At 37.0% G+C, this 17966-nt stretch overlaps 2 protein-coding genes across 4 annotated transcripts in view; one reads left to right on the plus strand and one right to left on the minus strand.

The window, feature by feature from the left end:
* Positions 1-8117, minus strand: part of atg5 (ATG5 autophagy related 5 homolog (S. cerevisiae)) — a 46735-nt gene extending 38618 nt beyond the window's left edge. For 2 of the 3 annotated variants that reach the window (XM_023271678.3, XM_055013662.1), the window contains exons 1-6: positions 7991-8108; positions 7769-7809; positions 7365-7555; positions 5912-6039; positions 4554-4632; positions 3487-3649 (exon numbers count right to left, since the gene is read on the minus strand). In XM_023271678.3, the coding sequence (XP_023127446.2) occupies positions 3487-3649; positions 4554-4632; positions 5912-6039; positions 7365-7472 (478 nt within the window). In that variant the 5' untranslated portion in view covers positions 7473-7555; positions 7769-7809; positions 7991-8108. Of the gene's footprint in view, positions 1-3486; positions 3650-4553; positions 4633-5911; positions 6040-7364; positions 7556-7768; positions 7810-7990 lie in introns of all 3 variants that reach the window. The other variant, XM_035948800.2, reaches the window with a different exon arrangement.
* A 214-nt stretch (positions 8118-8331) lies between these two features.
* Positions 8332-13020, plus strand: dctn3 (dynactin 3 (p22)). Its single transcript, XM_023271686.3, has 7 exons — positions 8332-8491; positions 10093-10177; positions 10574-10660; positions 10894-10977; positions 11263-11321; positions 11405-11464; positions 12162-13020. The coding sequence occupies exons 1-7, from the start codon at positions 8390-8392 to the stop codon at positions 12246-12248; spliced, it is 564 nt and encodes a 187-aa protein (XP_023127454.1). The 5' UTR covers positions 8332-8389; the 3' UTR covers positions 12249-13020.
* Positions 13021-17966: the final 4946 nt, after the last annotated feature.

Consider the following 17966-nt stretch of genomic DNA (forward strand, 5'->3'; position numbering starts at 1 on the left):
AGAGTGCATCCAGCAAGAAACGCACAAGAAAATTCTTAAATACGTGGATAACGAAAGATTAGATGAAAACAAATGCACATTTTTTCATCCGTGTTCCATGATGATCATTATTACACTGCTTAGCATCACAGTTTCACTTTTTTAACTTAGTAATTATTGTAACTTTATATGAGGGTGTGTTTTGACCAACAAAACCTGCAAAGTGCAAAAAGATTTGTAATTTGTTTACTTACTCTTTAACCAAACATTTCAGAACTTAAACAAAATGTCAAATTTAGACTGTATTATGCTGTATATAAGCAACTAGGTTTGCCTATAGATACCTGCATATAGACATTTAACACTTTTTGCCAGTGGTGCAAAAACTAGGTATCACAATGGCAATAGTATCTAAAAAATCTAACAAAACTCAGCCGTAGTCTAATGAACAGTGCCCCAGTGTCTAAGAATATGAAACAAGGACGTATGTGCAAACACAAATGGGATACTCCAAAAACTTGATGATGATCAGACCACTAGTGTACATTAAAATTACACTAAATCCCAACCCAACCTCTAAGGTGAACCTGAATTAGGAGAAACGTGACAAACAGGATTTACGTAAAATGTGCTTAATGAAAGCTTCCAAGTTTTTTACCGTTGTGGATGACTAACAAAACTTAACACAGTGACCACTGACTCACTTTTTAGATTCTCAAATGGGCTTTAAGACTCTTTCAGGTAGCCAGAGCTATAAATTACTTGCATTTTAATGTGCATTCAAGGAAGACAGAAATGCGATTAAAAATCAACAGTATGGTATGCTATTGCAAATGACAGCGGGATAAAATATGTGTTACACGTGCTAAAATGAGAACACTTGAATTGTCCTTGAACTTTGAGAAACACCAATTTCTACACACGTGCCCCTTCATGTGGAGGTCTGAGTAAGGGCACCTCTCAGTTTGATGGAAAATCTGTGTATATGTTAATTGTTACTGGCGACTAACTAAGTAGGCAACACATAGTCTTTTCGTTATAGGATGATCTTTCACCACCAAAAAGTTTGGTTTCAAACCCTCCACCTCCCCTTGTGTCTTGCTCTCAAATGAAGCTTCTGTTTTTTTTCTCATGGATGAAAGTTTGAGCTTTCTCTGTTTCTGGTCTCTTTTGGATGTGAAAGTTTTAGTTTAAATAAAGTTTCATCTCTCACTTTCATTTGTAAGGCCAACTCCTTCTTTTTGGATTAGTTAAGAAGTCTTGGCTTTTCTGAAGTTTCAAGGGAAGAATGTCATGAACCACACCTCAACTTCAGTTCAGAGCAGCATCTATTAGTCTCTGTGTCCTAATTTTACCTTTTTTAAATTTCCCTTTTTGCATTAAGATGTGAGGTTTTTCTCTCTTTTACATTATTAGTTTCAGGGGAAAGTGAAAGAGAGATAGGCAGATGAAGGTTTCTGGGTTTGAAGCCCTTGGGTTTTCTGCAAACTTGTTCAAAACATTCTCAAGCTTATTCTCAACTCCTCATGCACACTGCACACAGTTTTGACAGTTACAGCCCAATCATGCATTACACAAAACTTTAACAAACTATCTCTAGTGCTTTCGGGACTTCATTTGCTTAATGTGTTGTTGCTGTTGTTTGCTGCTAATGTAATTTTTCCGTACTTTTACAGTAAAGCCATACAACAATTCAGAGATTATAATACATGTCCTTTCCTTGAAGTTTTTTTGAGAGGCACTTTCAGAAGGTGTTTATTTTCATAAACAGCAGCTCATCATCAAATGAAAACAACCAAATAGAAGTGAAAGGAAACTATCAAGTAGTGAGAAAATGATTAATCATAAAACTGATGGTACAAATATTGTTTTACAAGTTACACGTTAGAGACATCACCCCTTACTAAGCAGTATGAAATGACTCGCTTACTGGTGAATGTGGCAATTTTAGTGTTTGATCACACTACATTTCACAGATGGATACAATCTAATGGTGTATAAATAAATAAATAAATAAATAAATAGATACACATTTGTTTGACTATACGAGCATACTATTACAAAAATCTGTTATGTGGAAATGGACAATAACTTTTAAAAATATGACCCTGTGTAGGTCTTCTTAAAGCTTCATAACAGCAAGAGCTTCAGTTTGTTATTTTGTATATGTATAATGACCTGAAACAATGACTTTTCAACCAAAGAATTATCTACAAAAATTGTGATTATCACTGAAAAATGCTCCATATTTGCATGTTTCAGCTTCTCAAATAACCTTGGGCTTTCAGAACTGAATGGTATGAGTATTTTTCACAACTTTGAAATTTTATAGACCGAACAACTGTGTGATCGATTGAAAAAGCAATCAACCAATAAACTGAACAAAAATAAATAAACAATCTGCAGCGCTGACAAATCCAAAGCAGTATCTACCTTAAGACCAGTGGGCTCAGGAACGACTTCTGTCCCTCAGCTGTCACACTACTCAACTCTGCACCACAGCGACCTCTTTATTATCCATTTTATTTTGCATCCACAATTATTTCTTAGTGTGTTCATCGCGCTCTGTCCATAACGTTTAGACTGTATATACCACACTGTAAAGAATGCATTTTACTGCTGCTTTTGCCTTTTTGGGTAGATGCTAAACTGCACTTCTGTGTCTTAGTTCTTGTAATCTGTGCAATAACAATAAAGTTGACTCTAATGCAATCTAAACTTTAGGAAATTATGATTGGTGTAGGAAAAAAATTGTGTGCCAATAATAACTAATTCAACAGAGGGTGGTGTGCTGCAATTATAGATCACAACAAGGTGACATATTTGTTACTGACTGGCCTGGAGGGCAGCTACATAACTGGTGGCATGTGTTTATAGCTGCCTTGTTTGATCAACTTGACCTGCAGTGACTCCAGGAATCTCACACTGCATGCTGGGTATTGTTTTTCAAAGACAAGCCCGAGTTTCAAACAAACCCCAAACTGAGGAATGTATCTCATCCGCCCCAGCTCCTACTCCCACATCACAAGCTTCCAGCGCATTATCCCCGCCACCCCAGCATCACCTACACAGATCACCGCAATCACAGCCAACAAATAGGAAATTAACCTTTCTGGACATATGGGGTGGAAGCAGAAAGAGAAACTGGTGGGTGTTGGGATGGCTTCAAAGACTGCAATTCAACTCAAGACAGACTTGTACGTGCACAAACATCTGTGAATCTATTTAGATGCATTCTTTGTGTCTGTGAAAACACCACACCCAGAAATCACAGACTATTTTGCAAACAAATATAAAAAACGTGCGTGTTCTAGAAAAATAATATGAATAAGTGATCACAATATGTGCAAGCATGTGTGAATATGCGTGTAGGTGGATGAGCTTGAGGGAGACAACATGTGTGCATCTGGGTGTTAATGAAAGAATGTGCTACTGTATGATCGTGTGTCACTTCCCTAACAGCTGTCTGTGGTCTTCTTTTTAAGATGGGGGGTGTGTGTGTCTCACCGTTCTGCAGGCCCATCCACAGCTGTTTGTGGTCTTTCTTCTGCATGTCGTTGACAACTTGACTCTTGTGTTTCAGAGCATCAGCCTCCTTAATGCTGGACATGAAGTGAGCCTCTATCACAGAGTTGGACGGGCAGTGGAGCAGGTCATGATCTGGAAAATTCTGACACACATTCACATGAAAAACATTTTATTTGAAGCTCCATGGTATTTTTTTGCTACTACGGGGAAGGAGAACTGCACAAGTCACTGGTGAGAAGGTTACTGTCTACAGTTGAAACCAGAAGTTTACATACACTGCATAAAAAGACACAACCTTTTTTTCCCCTCACTACAACAAACCTGACTCAGTTACACCAGTTCTGTCAGGAAGAATGGTCCAAAATTACAGCAAACTATTGAGAAGCTTGTGAAAGGACACCTAAAATGTTTGACTCAAGTCAAACAGTTTAAAGGCAATGCTACCAAATACTAAGGAAATGTATGTATACTTCTGACTTGGAAGAAAGCAATAAAAAATTCTTCCTCTCATTATTCTGGCATTTAGCAAATATAAATAATTTGGGTAATCCTAACTGACCTAAAACAGGGAAAGTTTAGTCTGACTGAATGTCAGACAGTGAGATAAAAAAAAAGATTATGTGTCTTTTTATACAGTGTATGTTAGTTTCTGGTATCAACTGTATGTACACATCCAGTATACACAGATGAACATCATCATTCATGTGGTCTCATGTTTGTGTCCTAACCAATTTCTGAGAAAAACGTGGCTATTTAGCTTCTAAATGCTCCTCTGTCTTTACCATCTAATCGCTAATTCTGCCTGCTGTTTCGTTCTGGGCAGATGAGGCATAACGTGTTCACAAGTGGTTTTTGTAAAATTGCTGTCTGCTTTTGCTGGAACAGAACTGATGAGAGCACTGAGACTGAAGCAAATTAGTAAATGTGCCATAAAATCAGAACCATTAGACTTAACAACAAAAAACACTAATGGCTCTATGGAACTGCAGAGCCAATGAAAAATCTCTGCCTTCTGTAAAAGCATAAAAAATCTGAAAGACACTTACCTTAAAGTGCACAGTGATGCTCCAGGGCAACACATTATTAGAGGCATGGAGGTCAAACAAAACTCCAATTGGATAGTGCCTATATGCAGGAAATGCAAACAGAAAATAATGTTACCGCGGAATATCTTGTTGGATTGCCATCAGTTCATCCTCACTGATAGCAGTTGCTCCCAAGGCCAAGAAACTAGCATTATTCCACTTAGTAAAGTCTTTCAGTTGATTACCTGTTGCATCATCTGTTTAATCATTATTTTAAAAATTACAATTAAGTGGTTTCGTGCTCACATATGGGGAAGCTGTCATCTCAAATTCATCAGTCAGATCATTTTATTGTAGCAAACCTTTTGTACCAAAGGCCTGAAGACAGGTGATAAGTAAAAACACAACTTATGACATATTTCAGAGTGCCATTAAATACAATTGGAGCCAGTTTTCCTTTTTCTTTTGATGTTTTTAAGTCCATCTTCCAATAGATGCAGCCTGGAACTTCAGAAAAGAGTTTATATTTCACTCTAACAGTTTTATTAGTCACTTCCTGTGTCTAGAATAGGGTCACTATAATCTACCATGTTCCACTCTACAGGAATTATGCAAGTTTCTGTATCACAGTCTCAGGTAAGATGATTGTGGTACTTTAGGTATTTTTATATTCAATCACAGACACTAATCATGTGTTCATTTTGTACTACGTCCAAAGAGGCCAACCAACCAACCTATATTATTTCAGCTGTTAAACAGGTCAATACTACAGTGAAACTTGAGAAACAGGTTAGCAGACCCTTAAGTGAGAGCTTGAAACTCCTTAGCTTGTGAGGCACCCAAGGGTATTACATTTATAAATAATTGTTATTTTATAGTGAGAAAAGACAAGGATAAAGCCTTCAAATTTGGGAAGGTGAAACCAGTAAAAACTGGTATGCATTAATATTTTTAAATGAGAACAAATGAGTGAATGACATTTAGCAGTCCATTTACTATCTATATGACAATACTGACACCATGTGGCTGAAAACTGTGCTTGAATTCTGTTAACTGGCTCTGCTGCAGCGGTGAGACGAGCTTTCAGTGGTGTCTTGGAAAATATGGATGATTTGGTGACTAAGAACAAGAAGATATACAAACAACAAAAAAATGATTTAGTCCTGTTAAACAGATTGTAACAGCTTGGGAAAAGAAAACTACATTTATTTTAGTTAAATGCAGCACACAACACCAACCCTAGTAATAATATGATGCTGATTTTAATAGGCAGGAGGGACTGGTTGGCTCAGCCTAAAAGCATTTCACTAACTCACACTTGCAACTACCTAACCTGTAAGAACTAGCGAAATCAGCTCGTCTAACAACCATTCTCTTACCATTTCAGTGGCGTTCCTTCATACTCGAACCACATCTCCTCCACGTCCTCTGCCCTCATCACTTTGAGGAAGTGTTTTTTCACCTTGTCTGTAACCAGTGTCAGGTAGCTCACCCTGGGCAGCAGCAGCTGACAAAGTCAACAGGACAGAGGAAGAGGCGCATATTAAAAGAGGACAGTCTGTTACTCTGTGCTGCACCGCTACTTTGGTCCATATGTGGCATTCTAGACGTTAACAAATAAGCAGATATATTCCTTGTCTGTGTCTGCAAGCTTATTTGCATATTCATATCTAATTTCAAAGATCTGTGAAATACCCAGAAAACTACAACAAAGAAGGGAAAAAAAATCAATGTTTTAAAACACCTTCACTATCTTCTTTGGAACAATGCTTTGTGGATGAGTGGTGCATCCATATCTGGCTAGATGACAGCTCATCAAATCAAAAGCAAAGTCCAAACACAACAACTCCTCCCTCAAAGTGAAATACTGATTTGTTCTGGAGCAAGAACTTACCATACTATCTTTTTTTGTCAGCATGAAAACATTACGTCTCATCAGTAGATGTGGATCTGGCATAGAAACTGATTTATAGTTGTGGTTTGTAATTTTTTAATATGCTGTTGTGTTTCACCTGATGTGGAGCAACAATGGATAAGGTTTGCCATGTCTCGCCACACAAAAATGACAGCCATTGTGCAGTTATTAATAGGTGAATTGTTTTTACATTCTCTAGTTCACAGTGATAAAGAGCTGCAAGCAGATGCAATTAACAATCTTCACCGGCACTGAAAGATTGCATAGGATAACAAAGTGAACCTCAGCTGACTGGTTCTTGCAGTCTTTGTGTGTTAGCTATGCAACTGCTGTAGTTTCAGAACATACATCCACATTTTTGTGGTGCATGTCAGCTATGTGGCATAACTTCAGCAACTACATGCACATAGACACTGCTGTTAAACCTATAACTTCTCAATGCAATAGAATAAACCACATCGAAGAATGGAGATATTTTGGAATTTGAAGCACATGTTGGTGTTGTGTAAGTTGAGACCACAAGTAACAGAGTTCGTGTGACAAGTTAATTTGTTTTCCAGCCATCAACTAGCATGGGCAATAACCAGACAGATGTAAAATATATGAAAAATGACTGAGCATTGCAAATGACATTGCTACTAGATGTTCTTAGAAGGAGCAACTTTTCAGCTATATACACCCTACTGGTGAAAAATACCAGATACAGGGTTTCTTGTTTTGCTAAACATGAAGACATGTGGAATGTCTCTGTATTTATCCTCGCATACTGATGACAGTCTAAGAGCTGTAGGCTCAGCAGGAGCTTCCAGGAAGCATGCAGGAGAGTTCCTTAACAATAGTGGCCGATACAAACAAAAGCAAGGTCTTGCCTCAGGTTTTGTCGCTAAGTGAGTTCAAAGAGTAACTGCTCTACTTACATAGTAGGGCTCGGCCTCTCTCTCAGTAACCTCATCTTGGTTCAGAGTAAAGCAGGTGGGTATCCGGCCAAACCAAACGTCTCTCAACACGTCCTTGTCATCTGCCATGCTGCTGCTGTTGCTGCTCCCAGTGGCACATAAAGAATAATTTCTCCAAACACGGACGCCTAAATCCAAAGGCAGACAGCTTCCTGGTGTCAGCAACAGAGCAGAGCACACAGGCAAGCGTTAGGAAAACTTTCAACATCATACCAACCCCAAAACCTCAATTAAGTATGCAGTGCAACATAGGCTAATAGCACATTCATTCAAGTATTTTAGCTCTAGGTGACGCAGATATATATTAAGTAAATTGTCTGTGGAGTTATGACAGAGTTATAGTCCAATAAGAGGCAACGACTCACCTGCTAGACTTTCAAACTAACTCCACGCCTGTCAAACGCAGCTGTAATGCAAAAACTGACGTTAGCTTCGGGGCTAGGTAAGCTACCACAGCTAACAGAAACACACCAAAGAACTGTTTGCGGCAAACTAATGTGCTTGCTTCCTTGGTATTCTTACTATTTCCCACAAACAGAAGTGTCTTGTGTAGGAGAATGAGACGGTGATATGTAAGTAAACCTTACTTTTTGTCGATGTTTTGTAGTCGGCTTGAATGGAAGAAGGGCCGTATCTACCGATGTTGTCATTCCCCTGCTGTCACCGGAAAAACAGCTGAAATACGGCATTTAGCGCAAAACAGTGACACCTAGTGACATCGCTCTTACCTACAATCACTGCATTTTTTTTTTTATCTAAGTGTGCGTTTAATTTTATAGGCATTAGTGAATTAAAATTAAAACATGAATTAAACACAGCACGCCCAATCTGTTTAGAATTTTTGCAGGTGATTAATTTTCCCCAAAACCTGCGTTGGAATGTCGCCCTGTTGTGAACACGTCATCAATGTGCGCCGCCTCCTGCAACGTACGTATAATTCTGGTGTTTGGGTTCTGTCCAGTGGTGTTCAATCAGTAGCTTCAAGAATGGATAAAAAAATGGAGACGGATAACTTGGAAATGCGTCTTCAAGCGCTGGAGAGTCGTATATACGGCGAAAGAAGAAATAAGAGTGGAAAACCTGTCAAGGTTCGTCCATAATAATGTCTGTTCATATAAGTCGGGGTTAGTAAAAAACAAAAAGCTAGCTATTTTTTTAGCCTAGCAGAGCTAACGATAGCTCTGTCACTAGCTGTGGGTGAACGCCCTTTTTTATTTTATTTAAAGCAACTGTATGCTGAGTTTTAAGAATAGGTTTGAGCAGAAAATGCCGTTGACTTCAGTCTGAGCTTGTGACAGCCACAGTTTATTTTCCAGCTCGTTGCAGCTATTCGTTTAGCAATTACTTAGTTTAGCTTTTTAGCTTTAACCTAGCTTAATCATTGCTACATTAAAAGCATCTTGTTGGTTAGCTGTCAGTTTTATATAGTCTTTGGTTATGAGACCATGGTTGCGTTCTGAGTGGCATGCAGTCAACAGTACAAAAGGGTCAAATATTTAAACGGTTAGACACATTCATTAGGGCTAGTTTCATCTTATGTAGTTATTAACGCCAATTAGTCAAGTCATTAATCTGTGATAGGACTGAACAAGTAATGGATTTCAAATCGAAATTGCGATTTGAATCTATGCAATTATCGAATTGTCAAGTCTGCAATTTAGGATGCATAATACAGGACTTCTGACCTTACAAATATTTATTTGTATTTTTATTGCTTTGCATAATCTGATTGTAGGATATGCAATATTTAGATGCTCCTATAATAACGTACCAATTTTAATGTCAGACAGTGTTAACAGAAAAGTCTTTTTTTCCCCAATTGGTGTTGTTTTCTATATTTTTTTTAATTGTTATTATGGAATTATTTAGCTTGGCACAATCACAGCTTTTGTGATAATTGTTCTGTGTTTGACTGTTTTAGTTTAGGAAATGCAATGAAATGATAATACTTTAAAATTGCGATCCTTGCAGTAGAATATCGAGTAGATACTATTTTGATGTGACTGTTTAATGTTACCCAGTGTGGTAATGCTTTATGTTTCCATGTTGATCCATAAATGGTTGATTGTATTAGGAAAAACTAAAACAAGATACAGTAATGGCATAAAAAGAGTTGTCTCATCAGACTATCATGTGTTGTGAAAAGCACATCACATGATGCTTTGTACCTTATAAAGAGACATTGAAATTGGTTTGTGTTCTGGTCTTGTATTTTCCTGGGGTAGAGAAAGTGTCATGGTGCCCTACTTATGTAGTGTTTTGTATGGTACTTAAAGTTTGCTGGATTTTACAGTCAGTTATTTATTACTTAATTGTGATGTTAACTATACAGAATGAAACCTTAGATGTTATTTGCAAGTATGCAAAACTAAATGACTTTGTTTGGTCTGCAAACTGCATACTCTCACATTTCATTGAGAGAAATAAACCCACAGTCCTCAAAAGCATGGCAGCATAGCAAATCAGAAATGAAAGTGCACCAATTATTGAGACCATGCCGTCATGTTGGTGCCTTGTATTGCTCCCTGCTTCATTTGAGCTTGTGTTTTTGTTGCTGTGTTTGTGTGGCATAGGACCACGTATTGCACATAAAGTCTGCTCAAAGTAGTGCAATCTAGTTTAACGACTTTTCTGACATTTTCTCCTTGATTGCTAACAGTAAATCTAATCAATTTCTTTTGTCCTGCAGTGTGCAGAGTCTTTGGCCAGGATTCAGGCAGGTCTGACTAATACAGCCAACAAGAGAGAACGAGTAAAGATCCTGCACAAGAAAAGTGAGTCACACTCTACCGTATCAGCTCTTACACTTACAGTCATGTCATAACTTTATATTTTACGTATCTCTTTTTCAAGTTAACTAAAGAGGATACTACTTTACATTGCACATTCGTTCATGCATCATATAGTGAACTGTTACTGTTTTCCTGCAGTATTGGAGGTGAACTGCAGACTTTGCAGCTATGTGGTATAAGTCCAATATTTTTATGAAGTAATATAATTTAAGAAGACCCATAACATTAACATCAACATTTTGACACTAGATGCCGAAAGTCCTGTAAAGTTCGGTGGCAAGATATTAACAAGACACAGCAAGGCTTGCAGGATTTTTTCTGTTGTTAGATTTTAGGTTGTTTGTTGAGTTTTTAATTATTTTTATTGTTGTTTTGTAGTTGAGGACCTGGTGAAGTACCTGGACCCCCAATTTACTGACCACATCACTGTACCTGATGCCATGAAGCTGGAGTTCATCCTTGCTGGTACGAACCAAAAACACATTGTGAAAAAAATCACAAAAATAGCATTATTTACAGATGCAATAACATGCATCTGTATTTATGTTTTTTCTTTATATGAAGCCGAATAGTGTTTAAAAGTCTAATATTTGATACCATAAGTTCTGTGTCGTTGTGTTGTATAATAAGTAAGTTTTGTATCGTAGAAGACAATTGTCTGTGTACTTACATCTTATTGTGTGTCTTATTCTGCACAGAGGAGGACTTCTTGCTTTCTCAGGCTGCTTTGCTGGAACAAGTGAACAGCCTGCAGCCACTATTGGACAGCACCTACATCAGAGGTAAGTTTTACCTTCCGTGACACATCCAAATGAAGGGCAAAGCAACATCTGTCCTGTAATTTTTAACCTTTGGCAGCAGAGGAAGGATCTCATGCTTACTGATTTATCTGTTTTATAGCCTGTATATTTTTTCCTATATTAATTGGACATCAAACATTGGATTAGTGGGGTTTTTTTTCTGCAGCTCTACTCCCGGCTTTAGTTCTTGTTTTGAATCCCTCTATACCCAATCAAGTCTGTGATAGCTATGGCTTTGTTGTGTGTGTGTTTGTATATGTATCACAGATGTACCCGAACATGCCACCAAGTTGCAGCGTCTGTCACAGATTCACATCAAAGAACAGGTACCCTCTTTACCTTGTCTTTCTGCATCTCTTTGTGCCTCTCTCTTGTTTACTTTTGTTTATTATGTACATTTGTTTTCCAGGACCAAACTGAGGCTCAGTCAGTGGAAGTGAAAAAGCTTTTTGAGGAATACAACAAGATGGTACACTTTTGTTTTTACAAGCCCATTTCTTTTTTTTAAATGTCATTTGAAAAAAAAAAAAAAATACCATGGCAAATATGTCAACTGTTGAACAGCTGTAGGAATATTAATTTTGGCCACCATAAACTGTCTTATCTATCGGATGAAAAAGACAGAAAAATGATACATAAATACTTGAATTATCAATCATCAAAACAGTTCAATGATTTTATGTTAAACTTATTTGTCTAGTTAACTGGTAAAGTTCTTAATTTTGGATCTGCCAGCCACTGTTGAAAATCAGAGAGAAATTTAGATTTGATTTGGTGTTTTACTGACCTCGTAAAGGACTATTGTGTAGGAATCTGGTGTCATCTAGTGACTTGGTTGCAAATTGTAACCAATTGAATATAGCTCTCCCTTTTTTGCGCATATTGGAGAATCTACAGTGGCTACCACTTAAAACTGAAAATGCGAAATGGAGCTAGTGTTTGGTTTGTTCATTCTGGGCTACAATAGAAACATGGCAGCAAAACTTGACAAGCTCTGTGCCGTAGGACATACTCCTTGTGTAGATGTAAAGGGCTCATTCTCACATGAAAACTGCATTCCACTTTTGCAAATAGTTCTCGCCTCTAAATACCTTCTAATCTTTTAATAACATAAATTGCTGTTGGGACAAAGCTCCACCCACTGACACCTTACTTCTGATTGGCAGATGTTCCTGCTATCCAAGCAGTTCACTCAATGGGACGAGACTCTGAGGAAGATGGAGGAGGCCAAAGGAATCCGACCTGTGGAGTAGTTACTGTCCAAACACACATACACGTGTCCAATGATGGTGATGATGAAGAAGACTGCACTATGGTGGGAGCTTTGGATCAGACCTGTTATATATGTAGCTTGTTCTTCTCCACTACGTCAACAAAAAAGAGACAAAGGCATCGCAACATTTCACTGTTGCTAATTAATTTGTCACTGTTTAACTGAATCAGGTTATATGACATTGGTACCTTTAACTGCCTTTGAGACATCTTCAGAAATTTCAGAAGTGAACCTAAAACTTTTCTTTGTATGTGGTCCAGTGTCTATTATTATACTTAAAGACTGATAAGTCTCCCAGCAGCTGGTTGTGGTGCCCAAACACTATGAGTAATGCTACCACCGATTTAAACCCAGTCATACTCTTTTCCATCGTCTGGAATAATGTACTCCCATCACCTGACCTGTAGCTCAGACAGCTCTGGAGTTGCTGCTGTTATTTATTGTCAGACAACAGAGCTTTTTATGCTTTCACATTGACTTGTAATGCATTCCAACGCTGCCTCCCCTCTGCAAACTGGTCACAAGACTTGTTCTGCTGTTCCCTCATATACACACATTATCTTTTCTGACACACGTCTTCTTCATGGCTTTAGATTTTCCCTCTGAATGCTTCGTGACATGATTTGTAAAACTTTAAATTAGCTTCAGTACTCTTTTCAGTATTCTGGTTTTGAAATGTTAAATATGTATGATTCATGATACAGAATGGCAATGGTTAATACAATAAATATTACTTTTTTCTTTGAAAACAATTTGCTGTCTGTTATGTAAGCTGTTTGCCTATGAGGTGAAATATGTTGTTTAACTGCAGAGAGATTCAAGGATGTCTGTCTGCATTAATGCAGGTGGTTTACTGGTTTTGAAGAGGTTACAGGCTCATTTTCCATATAGCTCTAGTGTCTGTGCATAACACTTAAGCCCTAGTGCTCACTTCTTAAATATTTTAGAAAGTGTGACACAAGTTAATTAAAAAAAAGGAGCCGGTGTCATGGTTTTTTGCTGCTAAATCTGTATGTAGCTGCATGTTTAGATCATGTCCTGCATTCAGTTACTTGGAAAAACATGTTACCATCCTGACAACCAGTTCAGTATGAAAAGGTTTACGACTTTGTCAGCTGTTCCACAATTCTAATGTGACTCACACAAAATACTTTAGCTTCATTTATTTGTAAAAGCTGTCAAGACGGTAGGACTGTGAACTCAGCTCTCACAAGAGCAGGGCCAAGATTCATTATTCAGAACCCCTACTGCAAGATGTGTGTGCACATAGTATACAAGAGTACTTTAAAAAATTCTCAAATGTCACAGGAAAATGATTGTTCTTTTGTTAGTTTTAACATAGTCTCCTTTCACTTCATTTCACTCGCTTCACTGATATCCAAGCTCCATTGTGCCTTCCAGACAGTTTCTTTTCTGATTGCTTTAAACATTTGAGCTGTTGTGGACAGTGATATAAGACTTTATAGTGTACAGTTAAGCCCCAAAATGTTTCTGGATGAGACAGAGAACTTTTTAAAGTACACTAGTATGTACAAATAATCACATTCCTTTTATATGTATATAATCATACAAGATTGCACTTCATCAGAAACCTTTACATCTCAATACTGTTCAATATTTGGTTTTCATTCATCTTGAGTCAACAATTTCTCAAAAGGACAAATCAGTTCTTTGGTAAAGGTCACCAGCTCAAGGAAATGAACTGGATTTTGTTCAATGAAAATATACTGACACTGCACAGTCACGTAGTTTTTGTAATTTTGTCTCTGGACAATACCACAACAAATTTTAAATGAAGCAAACAAAATGTGATTGAAGCGTAGACTTTCAGCTTTTATTTAATGTCCTTAAGTAAAATATTGTTTTATTTATTAACGAATTACATCAGTTTTCTTATAGTCATATACAAAACTGAAACTTGCACAAACTTTGTACATTTTCTTGACAGTTTGGACTGTGAGAGCAGTGCACAATCATATGATGATATATTAAGATTTGACTGCCTTGCATAATAAATCCTCAAATAATTAATGAATGGACAATTCATCTGGCTATTTTTGCATTTATTTTCATATTGTAAGCAGTTTTTTTTTTTTTTTTGGTCTCTGCTTTTCAGCCCAAATTTTCTGCATTTGAGATATACTGCATCTTTACAGCTAAAAGAGGTTGACACACACACACACACACTGTTAAGTCAGTTTTTAGCTGTCAGTGAATCATTTTATCAAGTTCAAATGCCAAATATTCCCACATTCCAACATGTAATTTGTAAGGATTTGCTTTCAATAAAATGGATACAAATATCCGAATGTTTGCAAATGTTGACCAATACCTAAAATTCTTTTAACGGCTGCTTTTCTACTTTAAGTAATTTGTACTGAATATTTTGTGGTACGCAGATGCATAATGTCATGCAGACAGGAAACTATAATCTTAACTGTTTTAATAATAAGGAGCACGGTGTTATAAAGTCCACAGTGCAGCTTGACTCCAACCAGAATGTTCCAAGTTTAATCCCAAAAAATCCTACCAGCTTCAAAGTACTCTGCTTTGTTCAATGACTCACCTTGATGAACACAGATGTCATTTACAAATGTTATTATGGATGTTACAGGCACTTCAGTTCTTTCAGTTGGAAATGTCATAATCTCAAATGACAAAGACAATCATGACGCAGAAGTCACTGCTGCACAACAATCAAATTAAGGGGGCTGTTTGAGAAGTCTCATTTTCATCAGTGATACAGTTGTAGAACAATAAGCCTGATTTGTTTAGCTCGTGTCCATCCATATCTGCTCCATACACATATGTAAATGATTCAACTTCGGAGGAAAAGATAAAACTTACCAACCCTTACACTGTCAGAAAGCTTGGCTAAGCATAGCGTTTTTATGAGTAATAACCTGTTTCCAACTAATAATAACTCATGTTCACAATAACAACTCTTCTGCTGGTCACAACTGTCAGACTGGACTGGTGTTACTGCCCTTACCAGGGTGGGTTTTTTGTAGTAAGACAACTTCTGAAAGACTTCTAAAAGTAAAGCAACATGTAAAGCATTCAAAACTTTTCTGTGTCCCCACAACAAAGCAAAGAGCATTCTGAAAGATTTAACTGAGATTGCATTTCAAGCACAAGAAAAGCCTCCTTAAGGCAGGGTTAAGCTCACTGTTTCAGTCTGAATAGAGTTTGGATGAAGCATCTCTATTTAAGTTTAAGGTGGACCCATAGGTTCAAGGTTTAATTTCCAGACAATCCATATTACACTTCGGACAACTCCACTTTATGGCTGGTAAAAAGATAAATGCATCTTTCAGAAGTGTGTTGTGAGTGATCAGGCTATTTCAATTTTGTCTTTTTCTTTTTTAAGGTAGCATTATGATGGAGAGCATTATGTGAAAAACTTGGAACAGAAATACACCTCAGCAGACAGTCTCATAAGAAAAACCTGTATATGAACTACCTTTTGATGTAGAAGTCATTGTATAGTTAAATATACAAAAGTCTTTCTCGGTTCTATAAAGATCTGGTGTATAGAAGTCAAATCAAGAGCTCACTTGAATAACTGTATTGATGCACTGCTCAGATAAAGTTTCAGTTAAACTTCCCTTTTTCTAGTATTCAAATAACAACTTTACAGGACACAGTAGACCACTGCAAACTCTACCTTTCTTTGTAAGATTTTATTTGATGTCCTGACAAAGGTCTTTTAGAATAAAGTGAAACTTGGCAGTGTTCACACATTTTTGCAGTAATTTGCATGCAAGAAGCGATGATGTCTTGCAAAAAGTGAAAAAGAACTTCTTTCGAATTTGTGCTCTTTAATCTGAGAAGAATACTCCTTCTACCATTTATCTGATCATCTAGCTGGTGCTGACATGTCCGTGTTGTCTGATGTTTCATTTCTGTTCTGCATGGTGACACACACGGACTTCTTTGTGAGGAAGCATCACATAGTTCAGGGATTTTTCAACATTTTTATCTAAGAATTCTACAGATACCGAAAGCTCTGGATACAAGTCAGAATTAACTTTATTGTCAGTTAACAACAAGGCACAAATCTTCAACAACTAAAACTGCTTTACTTGTAGAGCTGAAAACATAAATTACAGATTGTTTAACAAGGGCATCAGTCAATGTTAAGAGCAGCAGCAGCAGCATATCTGCGAGTCAGACACTGAAACCTCATTTACTCATATTCACCACATATTGTATGAGACATCGGGGATGTTTGTGAATATTAATCAGTGTCCACACAGACTCACTTACCAGCTGTGTGTCTGCTGCAGTTGTATTTGTATTGTACTGTAATGTCATGGAAACATAAATGGTCATCTTCACTGTTTTTTACATTTGAAGAGCAAAACCAAGTCTAGTGTTTGAGTAATTTCTTACACACTAACACAGTTAAATGCCAACATGTCTGTCTGTTTTTAAAATTTCAAATAAGGCCTCATATTATGCGAGGAAAGGCCACAGGTTGAATACCCGTCTACCTGTGCATCATTTTGGAGGCCTTTTTTCTTGAATATTTCTGGAAAATTGAAGCTGTGGTCAGTTCTGCAGCATCCTGAATGATCTGTGGCAAAGTGAAAAGAGACAAATTCCATCTGGGCTATTACCAAGTTGTGTGCTGTACACTAAATATTACATAAACACCAGATCAGTCACAACAATAAAACCTGCTGACATATAAAGTGAATGACATTGATTATATTGTTCCAATGCAACTTTAATACCCAATTTCAAATTACTTTATTGTGCCTACAAGCTTACCCTGATAAGCACAATGGAAGATAAGGACATTTAAATAATTTTACTTGGAAATGCCTACAGACATGGATGACATAAAAGGTCAACAGAGAGTCTGGGAAGATAAAGACATTTAAATTGTTCTGTCCATTGATACACAAGAGAGTGTGATACAACAGTCAAATTAAGAGATCACGTCAGTAAGAGTGTGAACAGATGAAGCTTTAACTCAGTCTCCTTTCTTGTAGGAGCCAAATGAGTACTGTACAGGACATGCTGCAGACACAGGTCTTTTAAACTTTCTAAGCCTACTTATTCAATCCCCTTTTTGAAAAATTTATTTACTCATATATATATATCCTCACTCTATTGTTTCACTTCTATTTTATTAAAAAAATAGTTTTTAATTACTTCAAATTATTATCTATTTTTAATTTATTTATTTTTTTACATATTTTCTCTTCAATTAACCTATATTTCTTTTTCTTATTAATGTTCTTAATTGTATTCCTTCTCTTTCCTATTTATTTAATTTCTTTTTTACTTATCCTACCTATTTCATTAGTACTGCTTATTATCCTTTAGTATTTATTTTCTCAGTATTACCTCAAGATTAAGGCTCATAATAAATGTTGGTAAGTTCAGGTAGATGGTTGTGAGTTTCTCTCCTTCGGACTAAAGGCGGGTCCAATGATGTCAGAGGCAAAGAATCAACTGATTACACGTGACAAAGATTGTCTATTTAAAGATGACTCAGGGAGCAGCAATGAGAGAGACACACATTTGAGTCTGCACCAGACAACGTTGCATTAAGTGTCACACTTCTCTTGCAGTTCAGTCTCATTTGACGTTATTATGCCAGTGGTAAATCCAGTGGTAATTTAACAGTGTTGTATTCAAGGTCTGATTTAATGTAAAAAAAAAATAAAGCTCCTCCTCATTTTGA

Source organism: Amphiprion ocellaris, chromosome 9 (assembly GCF_022539595.1).
Source record: "Amphiprion ocellaris isolate individual 3 ecotype Okinawa chromosome 9, ASM2253959v1, whole genome shotgun sequence".
NCBI classification, from domain to species: Eukaryota; Metazoa; Chordata; class Actinopteri; family Pomacentridae; genus Amphiprion; species Amphiprion ocellaris.

Bases quoted from the DNA above. Each gene is read 5' to 3' on its own strand.
- dctn3 (XM_023271686.3), top strand. From the start codon at position 8,390: ATGGATAAAAAAATGGAGACGGATAACTTGGAAATGCGTCTTCAAGCG. The intron at 10,661-10,893 runs GTACGAACCAAA...TATTCTGCACAG, and splicing joins GCTGGAGTTCATCCTTGCTG to AGGAGGACTTCTTGCTTTCT. The intron at 11,322-11,404 runs GTACCCTCTTTA...TTTGTTTTCCAG, and splicing joins AGATTCACATCAAAGAACAG to GACCAAACTGAGGCTCAGTC.